At 40.3% G+C, this 21,488-nt stretch overlaps 3 protein-coding genes across 6 annotated transcripts; 2 read left to right on the top strand and 1 right to left on the bottom strand.

Moving 5' to 3' along the window:
• The first annotated feature begins 280 nt into the window (after positions 1-280).
• Positions 281-3,343, top strand: LOC100843089 (probable NADH kinase). Its single transcript, XM_010239779.3, has 5 exons — positions 281-498; positions 1,872-2,117; positions 2,283-2,363; positions 2,519-2,670; positions 2,744-3,343. Exons 1-5 carry the CDS (start codon positions 373-375, stop codon positions 3,120-3,122), a joined length of 984 nt encoding a protein of 327 aa, XP_010238081.1. The 5' UTR covers positions 281-372; the 3' UTR covers positions 3,123-3,343.
• Positions 3,344-3,347: 4 nt separating this feature from the next.
• On the bottom strand, positions 3,348-12,270 carry LOC100842785 (probable LRR receptor-like serine/threonine-protein kinase At1g07650). 4 transcript variants are annotated; one of them, XM_010239776.3, is made up of 24 exons: positions 11,615-12,270; positions 11,019-11,151; positions 10,729-10,800; positions 10,560-10,628; positions 9,531-9,602; positions 9,375-9,446; positions 9,202-9,273; positions 9,047-9,118; positions 8,887-8,958; positions 8,700-8,771; positions 8,552-8,623; positions 8,384-8,455; positions 8,228-8,293; positions 7,801-7,866; positions 7,660-7,698; positions 7,491-7,549; positions 6,757-7,136; positions 6,474-6,669; positions 6,135-6,290; positions 5,757-5,875; positions 5,460-5,670; positions 5,138-5,372; positions 4,605-4,755; positions 3,348-3,911 (listed from the first exon to the last, which is right to left on the bottom strand). In XM_010239776.3, exons 1-24 carry the CDS (start codon positions 11,739-11,741, stop codon positions 3,549-3,551), a joined length of 3,018 nt encoding a protein of 1,005 aa, XP_010238078.1. In that variant the 5' UTR covers positions 11,742-12,270; the 3' UTR covers positions 3,348-3,548. The 4 variants fall into 4 exon arrangements, with proteins under 4 accessions (XP_010238078.1, XP_014758670.1, XP_010238079.1 ...); XM_014903184.2 differs by lacking the exon at positions 6,135-6,290; XM_010239778.3 differs by lacking the exon at positions 4,605-4,755 and having other exon boundaries at positions 3,726-3,911.
• A 5,621-nt stretch (positions 12,271-17,891) lies between these two features.
• Positions 17,892-21,286, top strand: LOC100827721 (ubiquitin domain-containing protein 1). The gene is made up of 4 exons (XM_003577956.4): positions 17,892-18,093; positions 20,300-20,422; positions 20,576-20,695; positions 20,781-21,286. Exons 1-4 carry the CDS (start codon positions 18,051-18,053, stop codon positions 20,843-20,845), a joined length of 351 nt encoding a protein of 116 aa, XP_003578004.1. The 5' UTR covers positions 17,892-18,050; the 3' UTR covers positions 20,846-21,286.
• The last annotated feature ends 202 nt before the right edge of the window (positions 21,287-21,488 follow it).

The following is a 21,488-nucleotide window of genomic DNA, read 5'->3' as shown; positions in this document are numbered from 1 at the left end:
CTAGGACTATCTTCTGCGAGAAGTTGTCCTCTCCAGCTAGTTAGACTATCAAACTAGTTTAGCCAAAATCAGTTTGATAGATTAAACAGATTTGAGGGTTGACCTCTTCAAGAAGCTGTGAAGAAAAGAGCCTCCTAAAAAAGCCCCAAAAAATGTGGACCTACGTCCTACGAAGAAGCACACCCAACACAAGTGGTATTCACTATTCAGGCCGAAAGCTGGACACGTACGTAGCCACCTATGCATCGAATTTCGTAATCTAGATTGGAAGACGTATTCTTCTTGTCCACGTTAACACGCACTGACGCAGTGCCGTCAGGGGCGCCGAGCAGCCACCGCCGGGGTCACCGTGTCCTCTCTCCCCGTGCTTCAATGGCCCGCCGCCGCGTGCTCCTCTTCCTGAAGCCCTTCGACGTCTACCCTCCACGGCCGCTCGCCAGCGCCTCTTCCCCAACCACCCCGCCCCCGCCTCCGCCGCCACGCGCCGCCAACCCCAAGGTCGCATCTCTCTCCCCCTCTCTCATGTTCACCCTCTCCGTTTCGAGAACCTTGGTTGCGCTGGTGTTCACGGTGGTGTATGCACGGGCCGCACGGGTCCCTGCGGATTTCCGAGTCTCCGTGCTCTGACTGCCGGCTGGGTTTAAATGAAATGCTGGTGGAGTAGAGTCCACCCCGACCCTGAGTCCACCTCGCCACCTCGGCGTGCAGGGATTGTGAATTTCGGTGCAAACCGATGGTAGGATGCACGATTTCTTGGTTTCAGGGACCGTGCTTGCGCTGATCCATTGTTGCCTGTGCGCGTCTTTGGCTTCAGAAGGTGGCCTGTCGTATGATTTTTCTTTTCTGACACCTTTTTAGTTCCAATTGACTAATCTCCGTTTTCTCGAAGATCTTCAATGTACTAGTAGCAGCAGTAGAAGGAAGGAATATGAGAGTTTTCTGTTATGTGTTTTTTCTTCATCTAGCTACAATGCATGTTGTTTGATCCTTCCATGTGCCAGCTGCCAGAAGCACACCAGCTGTTTGTTGATATGCTTGTGTGGGGAGTGAGCTCTGGCCAGACTAGGAGCAGTGTTCCTTGTACTCAGTGGCAGATAAAGGATTTTACGACAAGGGGTGCCACGCTTAAGAGTTAAGACTCATAATTAGATGCTGTGAACAAACAGTAAATTGAACACGACAGTTTAAAATTTGTCAAAATTGCAATACAAGTATAACATGGTGTCATACCAAAGGTCTGAAATATGCCAAAAGAAAATTGCAGACAGTTTTAATAGGATCTTATGTCATTGAAAGATTACAAAAATGGTCCAAATATGTTACTCCATCCGATCCATAATAAGTGTCTCAGACTTGGTACAACTTTGTTCTAAGTTAGTACAAAATCTGAGACACTTGTTATGGATTGGAGGAAGTAGTACATAACTTCACTGCTCGATTGGTGACCTCACAACATGCAGAATCGATTGATAAATGGGCTGGCTTGTTGGGCTTAGTGTTAGGACTTAGGATGGATTATGGAGCCCATAGCTCTTCACTTCTATAGTTCTGTTGGCATACAGTTACCACCTCTAACCTATCGTCTAATGCATCTGGGTTAAGTGTAACTCCTATATGGTAAAAAATGCATTTTTGGAAGGGTTGCCATAGCATCCGCTGGTGCGAACCTGGGACCCTTGCTGGGCCAGGACGGGTCTTTCAGTTTTTTTTGCCTGAATTACTGCCTGTTACCAAGAAACCTGCCTTCGTGCTTGTCAGGTCAACATTTCATAGTAAATACTACCAGGAATAGTTGCATGATTAGCTGAATCGACCGAGTTTCGTTTCCTGCTTCCTTGCCTGAATGTATTAAGGGTGTCGTCATTTTGCAGGTCTTAAGTTATCTGGACGATAGGTGCAGAGTTCACAAGAACACAATCAATCTCTGTAAGAGTATACTACAGCGCAAGCCTCTTGAATGGATCTCAGTGCAGCGAAATCATTTGTCAAAACCAATACATGATGTGGATCTTGTGATTACTGTTGGTGGTGATGGCACACTTTTACGTGCTAGCCATTTTTTGGATGGCTCGATTCCCATTCTAGGAGTTAATTCAGATCCTACTTGTTCTGACGAGGTCAGCTCCTTGGATGATTGACAATAATGATATGTTTGAGGGCAATCACATTAGTAATGCTTGTTGACTTTACATAAGTTCTTCTTTGCATGTTGCCAAAACAAACTAATGATTACACATATGCTTGATCGATTTATTTATGTTTTTCTAGCTTCATTCATGTAGGTTGAGGAGTTAACGGACGATTTTGATGCAAGAAGAAGCACAGGATATCTTTGTGCAGCTACTGCCAGGAACTTTGAGCAGGTATGTCGCTGTTGCTAAGTCTTCTTGTTTGATTTTTTAGGGAATTCAATAAGTTTATTACAGAGATTTACTCTAGTCTGCTTTCGTTTATAGGATCAAAACATTTAATAAATTTTCTGAATGTCCCTGTTCGCTTGAACATGATATATCTTCAGATACTTGATGCAACCCTTGCTGGTAGTATACACCATTCAGAGCTCTCAAGGATATCAGTGAAACTAAATGGGTTTCAGCTACCAACTTATGCTCTGAATGATATATTGGTGGCACACCCCTGTCCGGCAAGTGTGTCACGCTTCTCATTAAGGTACTGTCTTCGAGCCTTTCCATTAAAATTGATGTTTTTCTTTGAACAATTCGTACTGCTGTTACCATTTCAGAAAAAGAAGCAGCACGGGGGAGACCTCGCATTTAATTAATTCTAGGTCAAGCGGTCTCAGGGTCTCAACAGCTACTGGATCAACTGCTGCCATGCTATCAGCAGGAGGATTCATGATGCCGATATCAAGTCGTGAGCTTCAGTACATGATAAGGGAGCCCATTTCACCGACGGATGCCGACAAACCTCTGCTGCATGGGTTAGTTAAGCAAGAGCAAGACATGCTTATTGTTTGGTACAATCAAGAGGGTGCTGCATATATCGATGGTTCACATGTAATGTATTCAATCCAGCATGGGGACACACTTGAGATCTCCTCAGATGCTCCAACCTTAAAAGTTATTTTGCCAGAATATCTTTTAAAGCAGTCATCTTTATAATGAAATAACAATATCGGTGGTGTGGTGTGATGCATAACTGCTTATTGATCTGGTATGATGTTTGAGGTGAAGTGAGTTTTGTGTACTTTAAGATAATATAATACATTCATGTAACGATGTAGAGTTAATTTTGTGCTATCAAATGAAATAGTAGATGATGATTTTGTAAGTTACCCTTTTGGAAACAAAATCAAAAGCAAGGACAGAACCTCGAGAGTTCAGAGATAGTCTCATGTCAGGTCAGGACCTCAGAGTTCTGAGATAATCTTATCAGTTCTGTAGTTCTGAAGAACAGAAAGAGTACTCACATCCTTAGCAGGATTAGGCATTAGTATGTTGTGGTATTTACATTATACTGCTACCACAGATATACCAGGCTAGCCTAGTTGTTCTTACAGGTGTGTGGACCTGGAATACATCTAGCATTTAACTCACCAAAGGTCTCAGGCTACCACCAACATCTAAAGATGATGAGTCGCTAATGTTGTTACGTGATGCTTGTATCGTCATGCTCTGGCTCTCATTTGGGTTTTGCCAGAAGTTTCTGCGTAGACCACTTGAGCTCAGGCTGTTTGCAGCAAGGCTGAGGTCTGACAACAAGGGTTGCAGGGGGGTATGACCCTCGAGCAGGCTCACGATGTTGGACATCTTTGGTCTGAGTGTTGGTGCTGCGTTGGTGCATAAGAGGGCGACATTCAGCATCAGGAGTGCGTCTTCTGTTGGGTAATTGGATCCTAGGTCTGGATCTACCAGCTCCAAGAGAGTTCCCCTCTCATGTAAGACACAAGCCTGGAACACATTTAACAAATGCCATTAGCTTCTTCCTTCAAGCTTTCAAGGTATGTACTCGAGAATAAAGTGTGCACTGTCAGAGTTTAGTATTTTGTTTCACTATAGTTCAGTATCTGTTGCTCTTCATTGGAAGAAAAAACAGTTTCACTCAATTATTCTCTCAATGACATCCTTATTTTGTTTCCTTAGAGGTAACAACCATGAAAATAACAATACACATAATATTAGCAAAAGCATAGTAGTGAATGTAGAACATGCCATTTTATGAGTTAATTCTGCTCTACTAGTGTGAAATGATTCTGAAAGCATGAAAAATTCCATCACCCAATCATGACCAAACTAGTCTATCAGAATTTTAGTTTGACAGATGGACTCATCTATATCTAGAAGAAGTTTAGTTAGATTTGATAGTGAAAAGACTTAGAGTTAGCTCATGTCTCTGGAAGAAGTTTGGCTATAAGGGATACAAGGTTGGGAGGGAGACAGGATTGAGCTAACGTTAGGCACTTCGGTTATATTACAAGTGCGAAATAAAAATTGATGTATGCCTGCTAGTGTGGCTAACAGGTTTTTTGTTGCATAAATATTTTCCCATGGCATTGATTGCGTTGAATTAGAGTTGACCGTATATCGAGTCTATCCAACGTGGTTCATATTACTGTCAATAGCACATAAAGATTTAAAAGTTACCCAATCAAGAAGATAAACAAAATCTTCCTTTGGCCTGTAGTTTGTGTTACTTTTTCCACTGACAAGTTCCAAGGCAACAACTCCAAAACTGTAAACATCAGCTTTATCTGTCAAATAACCACGCATTGCATACTCAGGAGCCATGTATCCACTGCAAGAATAATAAAAAAGGGATGAAATTAATTGTGCAGTTAAGTGGAATTTCCTAAAAAGTTATGTAGAGAAGTAATCTCCATCCATGGTTGTTCAAATGCGAATTGGTTTTTAAGCATCTCAATTTGTTGAAATTGTTAATCTAGAGCTGGATGCATTTATTTTTATCATTTATGTTTGTATGCAGGAAAGCACCCAGTCTTCCATTATGTGGTCTTCTTACTATGTTAGCTGACCTATATTTTATTTCTCTGGGTTTTCTGTGTTTCCGCAGGTGGTTCTTCATTGTTATTTTTGCTTTTAAGTGCCTTTTCTCCTAACGTCTTTTTTGTTATAGATCAAAAGAGAAAGTGCTGATGGAATTGAAAGAGGGCACTTACATAGTTCCAGCTACTTTTGTGCTTATGTGGGTGTGACCATCTTCATTAAGCTTTGCTAGACCGAAGTCTGAGATCTTGGCATCCAAATCTTTATCAAGCAGTATGTTGCTAGCCTTGATATCTCGGTGCACAATTCTTATTGCAGACTCCTCATGTAAATATGCTATACCCCTTGCTATGCCCAGGCAAATCTTATGTCTTGTTGGCCAATCCAATCTCAGTCTATATTGTTCAACTGGACCCCGTATAGAAATTATTCATCAGTTCTAACATTTCAAAATACTTAAGGGGGAAGGTCAAGAAATGTAGGCAGTAAGATTACCAAAAAGAGCACGTGCAAGGCAATTATGTTCCATGTACTCATAAACTAGCAAGAGCTGGTTTCCTTCTGTACAACAGCCATAAAGCCTGACAAGGTTTGGATGCTGTAGTGCAGATATCATGCCTATCTCATTCACAAATTCACGATTCCCTTGCTTGGACTTGGATGATAGCTGTTTGACAGCAATAATTGTGCCATCAGACAACAAACCCTGCCAGCAACGCCAATGTTCCCATATAAGAATCATGCTCTTTAACTTTGTTGAAATTAAGCACGGGAGACACAATGTCGACTGACCTTGTAAACTGAACCAAAACCACCTTCACCAATCTTATTGGCTGGATCAAAGTTCCTAGTTGCTGCTTTGATTTGCCTCAAGGTAAAGGAGCCAATCTGGAGGTCAAGTGCTCCGAGATCTGATAGAAGTTTTCGTATGGTCAGAAATGGATAGGGATGATCTCTCTGTAAATGTTCAAAAGGTAATGATGAAGCTTATGATTTCATTCAGTTTATATTGCTATATAGTAGTCATCTTCTATTGCTAGTTCTGCTGAGAAGTGGAAAGTAGATGGTGCGTACATGCATGGTGAAGCAAAGTGAAAGATCGGCACCAGTTTGTTATTGAATGTAAACTGAAATAAGCAGAACAAGATTTTTTTTTTTTTTAAATAGCACCTTGATGCATCGAGCTTTTGCGTCGCTGCTTAATCCAATAAAGGCCAACAACAAAAGCAATGCATATTGCGAGAATTGGGGTTCCAATCAGCAAAGCTTTAGATGATATCCTACTGCCAGTTTGGGGAAGCTTGGCAGCCAGAGGAATTTGAAAGTCTGAACATGAACCAAAACCACCAGATCATTAAGAAACAGAGCATCTTTCGTTCTAGAACAGTAACGCAAAGATCAAAGCATGCCACCACTTGCTGTTTATTGTTCAATATTGTACCCCTGCTCACAGTGATTAGTGGAGCACATTATGCAAAGTTCTGAAATTTATGTGTTAAAATGACATACTTGGTACTACTGATATTGCAGATATGAGAGGTCCGTAAAATCCTCTGTATGGAATGCCTGTTGTCCCTCTTCCTGCCCAATAGAAGTGAATCTCTAGTGTATGATTTGTGACGTATGTTGTGAATGTCTTCATAATTGGCTTTCCAGACCCAGCAGCAGATTGCTCAATGTCAAAATCCTCTAGCACCATTTTCCCCTGAGATCATAGAACAGCGTATTACTATTCCAGAAGCTAACAAGATACAGCTATTATTACAAAGGAATGACTGGGTTCTGCTGATACCTGTATGAACACATTGAATTTTCTTTTGCCAAGGCTGCAGTATGTACTGTCATTTGTGAATACAATTTCGGCAAAATGGAGCTTAACTGTGTAGCTCCCATTATGCATGCAAAGCCCATAGTATGTGAGCGAAAGAGGAGAAAGGCGCGCTCTTGCATACAACTGTGAGCTGGGTATGGTCAATTTTGATGTGCTTGTTGCAATGTAGCTGTCATCATTGATGTTGTTGTCCATGAAGTTCCCCGTGCTACTGAATGCCCAGTTTGAGCCTGGGTTTACATACAACACGGAAGCACCTTTTGGTACCGTGTCAGTTTCATACTTTACTCCATTGACGATTGCTTCTTTGTCACCACAATTAATATGCAAGGAGGATCTGTCTGTGAAAATGTATCGAACAATATTACATGCAGCTTCAGTTGTAGACTAAGAAGCAAAATAACTAGAGTTTGGCTCATGTGCTTAAAGCCAATGCACCTTTGCACAAGATGCAATTACATTCCTGTGAGTTATTGATTTTTATTTAGTATTTATCTGATAGCTTTATAATAATCCCGGGTAGCAATTTGTGATTTCTTCTTGTTCATTGGAAAAGCTAGTCTCGTTTGCCACCACTATGAGCAGCATATGTAATGGCATCAACAAACCATTTGTCGTGTGTTTTCATATAGAATTGCCTTGTTATACATCACGGATTAGGAACAACTATGAAGCAATACTGGGCATCAACTTACACTGTCCATTCGAAGCAGCGCATGGGAAATTCTTCTTCAAGCATGGGTTGATATTGTTTCTGCCCAAAAGGTATAATTACCCAGAGTAAAAGAAGATATTATTTTGTCCTGACTGGTCAGTAGTCTAGAGTTCTATAATCTTTTGAAACAGCAAGCTAAAGAATCTTACAAACTGATCATTTCAGGTGAATAGCTCTCCACCAGATTGCTGCAATTTGAAGATTCACAGGAAAAATATTTAATCATGTCCACAGGGGTTGCGAAGGGCAAAAAGGCCAGGGATTGTGAATTTGTGATAAAGCTTTCTTACATGCCCCCTTGAAGGCATTGAGTAGGACCTGAGCTCCCCATGGTAAAGTTATTAAAAGATATGTCCCTGCATTTGATAATTTAATGTCATATTTGATTATACAAACTACCAAGTGAATCTTTCGAGTTTAGGCTGATATAGGTTCAATGGTTGCAGTTATATTACATTTTCAAAGTTCTAAGTTTCGTGTACATATGGGCATAGAACAAATTTCCTTACGAAGAGAACAAAGTTATCTTATAGAGGGAGCAGAGAGAGCTCTTATCAGTTCATGAACATATTGAGCATTAACAACCTAATAACACTTGTAACATCTTTAGAAGATGCTTGAACGGGAAAAAAATGTGGCATGATTCCATCGATATCTGTAGGTATTGGCATCTAAGAATGATGGTTCTTCAGAGTGTGCATGTACAGAATAACTTACGCAATGTTGTTCCTTCGCAGTAACCATTCAGGTATGTTCCCGGTGAGTGAATTTCCAGTTAGATATCTGCAATATAGTTTTTGTTGAGGTGCATTCTAGAAAGGAACCAATTAAATGGCATGCCTAGTTCAGTTTACAATAAATACCACAACTTACATGTAATCCACGCTTCCCATTTTAGCAAATGAGTCTGGTATTTTACCAGTCAGTTTATTAAAGCTCAGATCCCTGCATAGAGAACATTGATGATAAAAACATGTAAATAACAAATAGATTTAACCAACATGCTGCATTGCTCTTATTTAAACGACATAATGAACCTACAGATGCTTAAGATTTTTCATGTCCCCGAAGTAAGATGGGATGCTCCCACTGATTGAACAATTCCTGAGTACCCTGCATTTAAACAGTTCATACTATATGAAAAGTTATAGACGTTAAGCTTGAAAACTTCAGCAAATCACAAACTTACAATGTTTTCATTGATTGCATTGCACTTAAATCTGGGAAAGCTGATCCACTACCTCTCAGATCACTAATCCTCCTGGTTAACAGACAAATTCAGTCAGGATTTACTGCTTGAGTTTAGAATTTACACCCAATAATTAAATAATTTGTGCTTCTAGAATTTTGAGATTTTCAAACATTCGTCGTCATACAGATCAGAGAGGTTTGTCAGTTTGGAGAAGTCCGAGGGAATAGGCCCTTCCAATAGAGATCCTTCGATTTGCCTGCTTGAGGACGAATCGCCTTAACTAAATAACATACTTATTGTATCCAAGTATTCGAAACTGTTTTGTGATTGACTCACTGACTTACAGTTTTTCAAGCTTTCTCAGTTTACCCAAGAAATCACGAACTTTTCCAGATAAATTGTTACCAGAAATCCTCCTGTTATGAGTTTGAATAGTTGACCATTATAAAAAAAGTCTGCGGGGAAGAGCAGGGAAAAAGAATGGTCATGGTATCCTTACAAGTCGGTTAAATTGGTCAACAAGGACAGAGCAGCTGGCAGGGGTCCAGTGAACTCGTTGGCTGATATTATCCTGAGTGAAGATTGGTATAGAGGTCATAAAGAACTATATTCACCAAGCTACCAACAGTTCTGTCTGTTTTACGAGCAGTGTAAGCAAAGCAAAATACTCACAACTTCTCCATTTGAGTCAGATGTCCGATTTCATGTGGGATTAGCCCATGAAACTCATTTCCTTCAATGCTCCTTCGGTTAATTTATCAAATTATTGTTAGAAAAGAGAACTCAAAATAGTGAATCAACGTTGGTTTCGCCAAACTTCATACTTACAGGTTAGTCAAGGTTGTGATCCTTGTAAGAACCATGGGAAAAGTCCCTGACAATCTGTTTCCCATTAGTGACCTGCACGACTTTTGGCATGAGATCAAGGACTTGCTGCATAATACTGTTATACAACAACGCTATGTTACACTTTCTGAAACACCACTTTTTTTTCTTCTAAAACATGGATAATTGGGAACCATAAATCTATTTCAAACGAAATCACTGGATTTTGGTCTGCTAGTTGTCAGCTATGTTGGTAATAGATGTTTTACCTTTGTGTTACATGGATACCATAAACACATACATCTTTGAAAATTGACATCACATGCTCTGCTCCCTAGCACTGCCACTGATTATTAGGCCTCTATATAAAGAGGACACTCTATGAGGAATTAATCGAGCAAGAAATAGAGGAGTAGCTCTTCTATCTTGCCCTTGGAGCAAGAAGACCCTCAATCTAACCCTAGACACGGTAGCCATGTCCACAGCCCCGTCACGGATCATAACGTTACTCATTCAAGGAACAGAAAGTTATTCAGATCCAACAAGGTCATGTTGTATGATCCTCTTATCATCAGAAAATCACATCAATTTTGTCATGCAGTAAGGGCATTATCATGGATCTCATCTCCCCTACAGCCATGTTAGATGACTAGGAATTTAGTATTGCAGCAACAAGACAGCAACGTGGAAAATGCTGCTTGTCGCTTAAAGTATTCTTCATGCATTCATCCTAAACTATTTCTATACTGCTGAAAAGGTAGGTAAGACTGCACAAAAGATGCCTGACAGTTTGAAAAATGTGCTTGTGAGTAGCCTAATTTTTTGCTATCTAAGATGATTTGCTTGCCAACATTAACTCCAGTGATGTTTCATACTATAGATAACATAGGGGCTGTTCCTTCAAGAAACCCCCCTTAACAAATTAAACTTTCAATGCCATGTTGTTCTTAGTTTCCAAAATAGCTCCACATGCTACATTTCGTTATACTACTCAAGGTAGCAATGGGGAAAGTGAAGAGTAAAGGCACTCACAGTCCTTGCAACCTCATCTGGGCCCACTTGTCAGGCACTGCTCCATGGAACAAGCTCCTGCTTAGGTCTCTGCAAAATGTGAATATAGAATTATTTGTTTTGTTATTCCCTTGAAAAACAGCTTAAAATTTATGGCTCAGATTAGTTTGACAGGCTGTTTAGTACTTACAGCTGGAGGAGACACGGGAGGTCGGCGAAGTCTGGCGGGAGCTGGCTGGTGAAGTTCATCTCCTTGAGGAATCTGCAAAGATGATCCGAACAGCCCAAAAGGTAGGGCATGTTAGAGAACAGAAATGCTCCAGGCAACATGCCCTGCCCAGTTATACTCTAGTATGATCATGATCTCCATCGGAGGAACAATTTTACAGTCATAAGTTATGGTGTAACCAAAGGTGTCCCCCCAAATGTTGTACAAGAAGAGATCAGTATGAGAAGTGCCAAGTAGTCATGCATACGTACATGCCAGTGACATGGCATGTGGTATTGTTGTAGAAGGAGCAGTCACACTTCATGCTTTCGGAGTCACAGGGATTGACCGAGAAGTTCCAATGCGCCACCCCGATTTTCGCGGCAATCCGGCGAAGAGTGCGTGCTGTGAGAACGGCAAAAAAGAAAGAAAAGGAATCAAGCATAGAAAAAGGACATATTTTCAAGCCGAGGGAAATATTTGTGGGACTTGAGCACATCTCGAGCATTTCATTCTTCTCCATGACAGGTTTTGTGCTCAAACTTTCACATTACTTGAAGTGTACAACAAACTAGAGCACATCACTTTTAACTTCCGGGTTAATTTGCATTCATTTGGAAGATATATAACCAAGATTTCTTCCTCTGTTCTCTACAGATTCTTGTATGTATCTCGAACTAAAGTGAGGCGTTGGTTCCTTCTTGCAGTACTTATGTAGCTCAACAGTCCCAAGCCAACAAGACCAAGAAAAGAGGAATCAAAGAAAACCAAAAAAATTAAGAGGGAGAAAGAAAAGAGAGGAAAGTGCACCAGATGACAGAGGCCAATGCAGTGAATGGAGTTAGTGAGCATACATATATATACATACCTTCAGCAGGGAAGAGCCTAGGATGGAGGGCGTCAGCCCCCGCGCCATGGACGACCTCAGCAAGCAAGCCAATGAAGCACATAGAGAACAGCAGTCTCCAGCCACATGGCAACCTCCATGCCCCCATCCCCAATCGACTCCAACGCAGTGGACTGTGGACAGCGGGTCTCGGAGTCGGGGGACTGAGTGGCTTGGCTTTCTAGGCAAAAGGAGAAGCAGGATTTCTCTACTTGTCTCTCAGCTCAGGGAAGGGAATGGAATGATTCCTCTTTAAATTGCGGCATGATTGAGATGCTGCAGTGCAGGTATGCGAATTGCGACCTGAGTCAAGTGCGAGCTGTAGAAAACCTGCGAAAAATAGAAGACCGCGTGGGAGCAGGGCCCCTTGTGTGTGGGCTGGCCGGCTGGGGGCGTTTCTAGTTTTGGCTGCCGGGTTTTACTTGTGCTGTTGCAGATGCATTTCCCTTCCGTAGCCTGCCATTGCCTCTTCTTTCCTTTCTCTTTTCAGCTGTTTGGGTGGGAATCATGTTAGAACACAGAAACTTTTCCTACTCATGGATGATTCTTGTGAATAATTGTAGATTGATAGTGATCTTATCTGTTTCTCCACACAAAGTGTACATTCTATTGCATTAACAAAATGTAGCTAAATTAAACTTCCATTGCATGTTGATATCGCCTATTAATCGGATAAAAAAAGCACGGGTCAATGACACTATATATATCCCTTCCCGTTCTTAAAATTTTTCATTTGACTCTATCATACAAGCACTCAGCTCAATCGCACAAATTTAATCTGTGGTCTAGTGTTACTCCCCCAAACTATCGTACTAGTTTCATATACTGCCTCAGATTTTTCTCACGCAGCATTGATAAAGGGTGTCATCATCCCTGCTGTTTCCATCGACCGCGCTGTAACACCCTGTTCAGCCTGGCTGACCACTCCAGTCCAAGTCAACCTTTGACTATCTTGGTCAGTACTTGGCCCACATGTTCAAGGCAGAAGGGAAGACCCATCATCGGGCCATCACCATCATTGTATGCTGGCAAGTTATGAGAGAAAGAACTGACCTCTGGAGATGTGTCTTTATCGCCTAAAAATTACATATTCCCTCTGTCCCGAAATAAGTGATGTGGATACACGGAGGGAGTAGCATATATTGGTTTAGAGATATGTCATTCAGTGTATATTAAATAGACCGGTTAACAACAACAACAACAACAACAACAACAACAACAACAACAATCCAGGCCAAGGCTTTGCCGCTTCTGCAGGTGGCCTACCTGATCTGGGAGGAGTACCAGGGTAGAGTTTTGGTGTGCTCCCCGGAACCGGGAGGATAATTCTGTCGGTTTCTTTTTTCTTTCCTTTTGCTCCCCCCTTCTAGGGGATCCGTCTCGATACCCTTTTGTACAGTGTTTTTTCTTTTAATCGGATGACGGAGATCAACCGTCCTTACCCTAAAAAAAATTCATAACTTATTCTTGGTGGTAATAATTCCAAAAAATCTCAACTTTGCTCATGAGTGCCGAGACCAAACATGAGAAGCTTTGACCGATAGAGAGCAGATGGAATTCATGTGGACCTAAAACCGTGCCATATGGGAGAAAAGCCTCTAGACACTGGCCCGACGAGGGTGGAAATTAAATTTAATGATGATTGTCAGATAATGCATCGGATGGCGTGATGGGAGATGTCTCTGCCAAAAGTGAAGGAAGGGTACAAGATTTGCTATGCTTGCTAAACAAGGGTCACGGTTAGCGTCATGGAACCAAGTATGTTCGTGTAGTGTGATCTTCTTTCTACAAAAGCGAAGAAAGGTGCATCTTTTACATGGCAAAATATTATGGCCGGTGTGCAAACTTTGAAGAGGGTATGTATATTGCGGATGGGTGATAGTCCAAAGGTATATATATATATATCTAAGACGACCCTTGGATTTCTTTTTTTTTAGGCAATCACCGGGGGACCCTTGGATTTCGGATGGTACATTGAGCAAGGTTGTTACAGGTAGAGGGCATGTGGTGCTCTCCCATTTTTTTTACGAGTAAAACACCGTCTTTATTCATTGGACATAGTTGTTACATCATTAAGCAGAAGAGGTGCAATACTAGGAGGTGGTTCATGCAACCACTCCATGAGGAGAAAGCTTAGCTAAACTATTGCTAATTCATGTCCGACACCATTAGCTTCTTGAGGGCAATGAGCAAAAAAAATTTTGACACAATCGTTGGCTATAAAGAAGCAGCCATCATAAACTGCAGCTCCAAGACCAGCAGATCGTCTTCCTTGATTCATCGCTTCAACGACTTCCGTGCAATCTGTGAACTGAGCCTAGCTCAGGTAGTGTGGTTCTCTGTGGTGGAACCAGCCCACCCAGGTTTAAGTCCTAAACTTGACGTTGGTGAATACATTTATCTGGATTTATTCCAGTATTTGACCGGCGCTATTCTTTCGTATGTGATGTACTCGTCAACAGCGAGGCACCTGCGGTGACTTCGTCAATCTCTCAAGAACTACCGGCTCAGTCTCTCGGAGATGCTCATAGGGATAGAGTGTGCGTTTGTGCGTTCGTGCGTTCATAGGATTGAGTGTGTGCGCGTGTGTGAGTACCGTGTTTCTAAAAAACCCGACTTCCGTGCAATCTGAATTGGACCCTGATTGATCCGACGTACGGTGAATAGGGTGAGGAACCCGTAAACGATCTGTTTTGGCCAACGGACGTGCATTGTATTTTGCAAATTTCTTCGTCACATGTGGTTTATCTTTAAATGTATTGCTGTTTTCTTTTTCCTAGAAAATACATTGTTTAAGGACAAATCTTCCTGATTGCTGGCAGAATCTAAAGAATACTTGTTTCTGTGATTGCGCAAGAAACTACTTGCAATTAGATGAAACATACAAGTACGATCCTAATTAGGAAGAGAAACGAAAATGACATGCTTGGAGGAGGGAGATCCGCCACTGTCCTGCGACCTTTTGACGACGTGTTTGCCTCAACCCAATCCTTGAATTGAAGAGGGCGATCAATTGTACCGTGAATTTGTAAAAGTAACCTTTGAACATTGTCCTAGCTAGGGATTCCAGTTGTGTGACGCATGAGTTAGCCAGTTGTGTTAGGTGATCCTAGGAGTCTTCCATCTGCATGCACGACTGCACGTCGTACGTATGCTGCCTGCACAGTGTCCTAAACCACGCCTTCTTGAAGGCAAGGCATCATGGATTCAGGTATACACGTACGCACGGTCACACGCCACCACTGATTCATGGCACTTGGAAGACGGTAAGGCAGAAGACCGGTAAGTCGCTCAATACTCCATCGACCATTCGATCATGCAATTCAACGGCAGTTTGATTTTTTTTCTGTAATTCCGTAAGTTGTTGTCGGCGAGTATATGCTTTAGCTATAGTAGTCACGGTACTTTTCAAATTTTATGTTTTGCCTCGGAGGGTCCGAATTCCTGGAGACGCCTTGCTGTGGTGTAAATATTATTGTGTTCGAGTGTGTGAATTTTCTTGCAATTTGGGACAAACATACAATGGATGATGTGACCCAAAATTACCTTTGTCCAGTCAGTAGTAGCTTACTAGTTACAACACTGTTTCTTGTGGAAGACTGAATCAATGAGATGCACATTGGAAAGAAAAAAAATTGCAGTTAAAGAAAGCCTGTATCATAATGATGATGTAACCATGTAGGTCCGGTTAGATTAGGCAGAGTTAGTCCGTACACTTCTGTCTCTTTCGCTCAGTGATCATGGCTACAATTGTCAATCCGTTCATATTCTAGCATAAGTTAATCAACCAGGAATAACAGATCCACTGGATCTTCTTGTACCTTTGAGTTTTGACCCAGTCTTTCTTTCGCTACCTTTTGCGTGGACTATCATTTGTCGCTGCGTGCTGGCCGGCCACATTGATGATTCGTATCATTCCCTCATTCCATGCCCAAAATAGTTTACACGACCGAACAGCGAAAACGACTCGAGACAAGTCAGATTCAACCTTGAGCTGTGCCCCATTTTGACGTATTTATCAGCATTTTGTTGTTATGCAACACAAGTGCCAAACTAGTGGCACGATTCGATGGGGAGATATTTCGCAAATGTTTGGATGGTGATCTTTAACAGCTGGGCTTATCATAACCTTTTCTTTTCTGAAACATGACCACATTATGCCTAAGTTCATGTGGAAGTGGAACACGTGAATCTTCTATACCTAAATAGGAGATCCTCACTAACTATTTCTCTCAACATGCAAGCATGTCACCTCATTAGGCCCACCATAATGCTATGCAAACCATGACACCCCATTAAATAATGCATGTCTTTTTTAAGCCATGCACGTATTCATTTATATTTTTGCATTAACCTATAAATTCAAACTATGCCATCTCATCAATTAAATCATGTTATTATGAAAAAGTTCTCTTTTTTATATATCATTTTGTCATGCGTGCCACCTCATCAACTCATGCATTTTGTTTTTTCCATCAAGTCATGCATGTTTTTTTCAAGATATACATGTATTCATTTTCAATTTTGAGTTAATCTATCAATTCAAACCATGTCATCTCATCAATTCAATCATGTGTTTTTGTGGATTTTTTTCTCTTTTGTTACATCATTTGTCAGATACTTCTTACGTTCCATTGTTTTAAATGAAAAAAAGAACACTTTAACTTTGTGTTCCTATTAGGTTTAGTTGATATTAAACATCTATTGATGCATTTGTTTTTTGTTCGAAATAAGATTGTTGTTTGTCTGTGTTTTCCAAGATTCCTTCTGGTTTTATGCCTGGGCATTGCAACTCTTTCATCAAGTGAACCGATAAACATTTGATACCATATTTAAATATATTTTTAACTTTGTTCATGCCTATACAAGTAAAGAATATGTCGTACAATTTCGTTACATGCTTATAATTTTAAATACTCTTCCGTTAATTAGTTTCATTCACATTAACTAAAAATTTCTGCAACAACGTGTGGATCATCATCTAGTTGACAAGAAAAGGTGTACATAGACCTTCTGAATGCAATAATCTAAAAACAATCCATATGGGTATGTGTTATGATCTTTACTCCTGAGAGACCTCAACAGCTGGAGCCGGTTTGTCACTTTCGTGGTCGCCGACTCCTGCAATAAGAACAGTTACACCTAACTATGATCTAAGATAATAAGTTGTGATCACGGTAAAATATCAGGTGAGAATCATCCTTATGGTGTAAACTCCATAGAAACCATGTTTCTAAGTTTAAAAAATATTCTACAAAAATTACATAAGTTGAAGGAGCAATGTTCTATAAACTTGTAAATTTTAAGTTGAAACTCAGACATTTGGAAGGATTGAAAAAGAGAAATATACAATTGAACAGTACAGAGTACTAAACAGTGAAAAATTTTGGATTTGTTTTTTCTGTTGCTAAATGCAATTGTGTTTGGACTTGAAATTTGCACATATATAAAACACAATTTCTGTAGATTTTTTGAACTTTTTACAACGGTTTTCATGGAGTTTTCACCAGATACGCCGCCGTTGCGACAAAATATTTGGTGAATAATGTACAAATATCATGTACTTACTCTGACCGGAATTACTTGTCTCTGAGAAAGTATTTATTTTAGTTCGTAGCGATGTACAAATATTTTGTGCTACTTCAAGTTGTTAATGGTACGAAATGAGCCTGTGAAAACCAGCAAAAGGACTATGTTCAACTTTGTTCGTTGATTGCCTTGTGAGCCACCTGTTAGTAAAAGAAAAGATACACTACAATTCCAAATGGAGATGCATATAAGAGAAAAATCCATAAATTTATGTAAATAGTACTCCCTCTGATCCTAAATTCTTGACTCAAATTTGCCCAAATTTGGATGTATCTGTTCTTAAAAAACGTCTAGATACATGTAATATTTCGACAATAATTTAGGATCGGAGGGAGTATCTATTTTATATTGGAATAGTTAAACATTTCAAAAATAGCTAACTAAATTGTTTTTGAAATTTATTTTTACATTCTTTTTCCGAGTGATTTTTCTCAGCATATTTTTTTTTCAGAGTTCTCAAAGTATTGCTTGACGATGTGAAATTTTGAGACATTTTATATCAAGTATTTGTGCAAATATTATGGAAAATCTAGTTTTTCCTAAACCATTTTGACACTGATACCATGATAAGGGTTGATATAATATTTCTGTTAATTGCTCCTTGGAACATGAAAATAATAATAAAAACAGCTAATGGCAACTTTATGTAAAATTAGTACTAGTACAACTTTGAGCTCACCGCTAAGCGCACGACCTACAAGAGAAAAGATTATACAAGGAAATCACCGTCGTTTTCTCTTCCTTTCTTCCATCGAAACTCAGGCTGCGGTGCGGCGGTGCCTCCCCCCGAAAGCCCTCCACGGCTTCGCCTCCAACAAGCAGGACTTCCATGGGCTGCGCAGGATCCACCCCCAAGGGCAGCCCCGAAGGCGGTAAGAGTCCACGATCCGAGCACCCAACCCCCTCAGATTTTCTTTCCTGTTCTTCGCTTTCTGTTTGATCCGCCCTGTTAGGATCGTGCGCTTGTGGCAGATATGTCGCGATTCCCTGTGCGACTCGTGGAATTGGGTTCTCGGGGTCTGAGGATTTGTTGGTCCCTTTGGAAGGTATGCACTGTGATGGAGTAGATAGCGCTCAATTGCGGATGTGAATGGATTCTTGGCCGAGCTGTGCTTGTCTGGGATTTCCAAATCGAGTTAGGTTATCCAGTTGAGTTCTTGGTGTGTAGATTTCCGGTGAAGGGCTTGACAGGGATTTGAGTGATGCCTTCATGGAATCGGATTCTTGGTCGAGTTGTGATTTGGGTTGAGTTAGCCGGATCGGTCTAGTTCTTGGCTCCTTGATGGTGGGTAAAAATGGCAGGGATGGAATGTATGCCCATCCGACAAGTGAATGGACTCAGTTGCTGCGTGGGTTTCCTCTTGTAAAATGATAGGTTTGGAAGGATGTGACTCTTTGGTCCCTCTCAAAAATGACTTTTTGTGGGTAAGATGGAGTCAGTGCCATTTGTATAATTCCAGAGTGCTCTTGCTTAGTTCGATGATGCTATTAAGTGGCAACATGAGTGTAAATTAGATTTGCCTTAATGAGGTGTGGAAGATATTGTCGTATGGCAGTTTCTGGCATGGTGAATCATAGTTTGGTGCAGAGGATATCAGGACACCTAAAGTGGTGAACATGAATATCCATTACAACTATTGATATTGTGTTTTTGTGTTTTGAAAATTACAGTTTGTGAGGTGATGGTCCAGTAGTATGACAGTACGAGATAAGTTGGGTGGCTTAGTACTGTGTATTTGGATTTGGATCATCCGAAGTTTTAAGCACTAACAGACTCATGATCTCATGGAGAACTTTAAAGCATATAACCCAAATTACACAGGGATGGAAAAATTGTCCTTTCTCGAGAGTTTGTTGATACAGCTAATTTCTTGTGTTTGACCTGAATGTTTCTTGGTCGGATAGCATGCACTACTATGCCTTTCTACATGATGCAGAATTTTGATGCCTGTATAATTTATAGTGAACTAATTACTTGGCATAGCAGTCAGCAAGACATAGTTTTAACTTTTAACACTTTATGCATTCATTTTATCTGGGGCTAATCTTCACAGTTTTCCGCTTCTTTGAAGGTTCTGTTTTCTTTTGTGGCAAGCAGTGGTTGTTATTATGGCAATGCAGAAGCTAATGTTATATTTTAGGACCTATTCTATTTGTCCTGGTACATGAACATGGTATATTGTGAAAGTTGGATACTGAAAGCTGGAAATATACATGATTTGTTTTCTTTTTTATTACAGTTGAGTAGAATTGCATTTTTGTGGATATTTAGCAAATTTAATAGCTTATTGTCTGGTTAACTTATAGACGTCACAATATTTGTTGATGAGTATGGATGATTTTGTAGTTAGCCTGAACCCCGATGATGTTCACAAGAACTATGTTGGCTAAACTGCTAACTGAGGATAGTACTATTTGTATTAAAGATTTCTGTGGAATTTGGTTTTTGATGAAGAAAGATCAGTGACATCCAATGCTGTTAAATCATATTATGTTTGTTTTTAAATGATACAATACAAAATTTGGAACTGTATTCTATTGCATGCCAGTACTTGTAAGTACAGTGTGTGCAGTTGATGACCTTGTGGAGATCTGTTAGATACATGCTTCACTATTCATTGACAATGTCTACTCTTCAATTATTAGATGGAAGATCATTATTTAATACCTGCATGTGCTCACTCATCTATTTGTACAGATGAAATAATATGTAAATTTGGTATTTAAATAGTTGCAATCGTGAGTTGTTGAGATATGTTGATTTTGATCTATGTTATTGTTCCTGTAAGTGAGCTAGTTTCTTGTTGGTCTAAATTTGCTCTTTGCCATATGTAATATTTTTATCCGTGGTGGACATTTAGGAACAAAGTTGTTGTTGGCAATAACAATAAGGGTAGGAAAATTGCTTTCAAATTTGAAGCTTTTCATCAAATTATGAAGGGAAAAAAATGTTCCTGTTACATAGACATGATTTCCAGGAGAGAAAAACTCGGTGCTTCTTAAGTTGCACTAGATTTACATTATCCTTTACCTGTCACGATTTCTTCACTTCACTGAGGTTATTTTTAAAATATGCAGAAGCTACAAAGAAAGTGAGGAAGCCTAAGCCCTGGAAGCACCCCCAGCCTATTACAATTGGCCAGCTCAGGCAGATGCGTGATGAGTTTTGGGACACAGCTCCTCACTATGGTGGTCAGAAAGGTACTTCTTACTCTCTGGTTTCGATCATGCCGTGTGTCTTCACACCATTTTGCTTCATATTAAATTATTAGTCGAGTCAAGCTTCCTGTTTGCATAGCTGCTCTTGCTACATGCATATGCAATTCTTGAACTTACCATTGAATCTTTGTACAGAAATTTGGGATGCCCTTCGTGCTGCAGCAGAGGCTGATGTATCCCTTGCACAGGCAATTGTGGAAAGTGCAGGTGTAATTGTTTCAAATGCTGACCTGACTCTCTGCTATGATGAGAGAGGTTTGATTTTCCATCTGATTCATTGTTTTTCTTACCACTCTTTCAACTGTGCTCGGGTCTTTTACTAGAGCTATTAACATTTCAGGTGCAAAATATGAACTGCCCAAGTATGTTTTAAGTGAACCAACCAACCTGGTGCAAGACAGCTGAAGGGCAGCCTTACAGAGACCTGTTTCATGTAAAAAACTGTAAATCACTTCAGATGCTAAAAACAATGCCTTTGCTCGAGTATCCTGGTAACAGGAGCATGCTTGATTAAAGATCTTAAGCATGCTTCTGGTAACTGTCAGCCTACATTCCTCCCCCTTATCGTTAGCATACAATGTTCTCTTCTATCGTGACTGTCTTCCTATGAGTTAGTTAAAGCTTTTTATAGCATCCTCTCTATTGATCCTACTGTAAACATGAGCCTGCTTAGAAATCTTTGGTATGGGTTAGAAATTTCAGATTGGTGTTTTCATGTTTCGTTACCATGATACAAGTTGGAAGTATGGCATACAGTTCAGAAACAATTATGTGACACTTACAATGGTATCTGTTTCGTTGCCTTCGAAGCATCAATCAAATTGGGCATTTTACTGTTTGTTTCAAGTAAGCTTGATATCGTGTGCAGGGAACATCCTTGGTCATCTTTCGTTTGTTGAACATGTATAACAATATATCATTATGTTATTTGTAGGAAGACCAGATTATGTTCAGATGTGTTGGTTTTACTTTTGGAAGGTCCTATATATGTGATTTTAGCACGCATAACTAAAGTTTGGGTTGGTAGCCCTTTAGTCATCTCGTGATA

This window comes from Brachypodium distachyon, chromosome 4 (assembly GCF_000005505.3).
Source record: "Brachypodium distachyon strain Bd21 chromosome 4, Brachypodium_distachyon_v3.0, whole genome shotgun sequence".
NCBI classification, from domain to species: Eukaryota; Viridiplantae; Streptophyta; class Magnoliopsida; order Poales; family Poaceae; genus Brachypodium; species Brachypodium distachyon.
Note: the sequence above shows the minus strand (reverse complement) of the source record. Positions and strands in the feature narration are given on the sequence as shown.

What these genes read in the sequence shown, in the direction of transcription:
- LOC100843089 (XM_010239779.3), top strand. Translation starts at nt 373, where the DNA reads ATGGCCCGCCGCCGCGTGCTCCTCTTCCTGAAGCCCTTCGACGTCTAC. An exon ending in ATCCTACTTGTTCTGACGAG is followed by an intron (nt 2,118 to 2,282) that starts GTCAGCTCCTTG and finishes TCATTCATGTAG; the next exon opens with GTTGAGGAGTTAACGGACGA. An exon ending in CTGCCAGGAACTTTGAGCAG is followed by an intron (nt 2,364 to 2,518) that starts GTATGTCGCTGT and finishes ATATATCTTCAG; the next exon opens with ATACTTGATGCAACCCTTGC.
- LOC100842785 (XM_010239776.3), bottom strand. Translation starts at nt 11,741, where the DNA reads ATGGGGGCATGGAGGTTGCCATGTGGCTGGAGACTGCTGTTCTCTATG. An exon ending in CTGAGAAAGCTTGAAAAACT is followed by an intron (nt 8,959 to 9,046) that starts GTAAGTCAGTGA and finishes GTCCTCAAGCAG; the next exon opens with GCAAATCGAAGGATCTCTAT. An exon ending in ATGAAAAATCTTAAGCATCT is followed by an intron (nt 8,456 to 8,551) that starts GTAGGTTCATTA and finishes TTCTCTATGCAG; the next exon opens with GGATCTGAGCTTTAATAAAC.
- LOC100827721 (XM_003577956.4), top strand. Translation starts at nt 18,051, where the DNA reads ATGGGCTGCGCAGGATCCACCCCCAAGGGCAGCCCCGAAGGCG. An exon ending in CAAGGGCAGCCCCGAAGGCG is followed by an intron (nt 18,094 to 20,299) that starts GTAAGAGTCCAC and finishes TAAAATATGCAG; the next exon opens with AAGCTACAAAGAAAGTGAGG. An exon ending in TCACTATGGTGGTCAGAAAG is followed by an intron (nt 20,423 to 20,575) that starts GTACTTCTTACT and finishes ATCTTTGTACAG; the next exon opens with AAATTTGGGATGCCCTTCGT.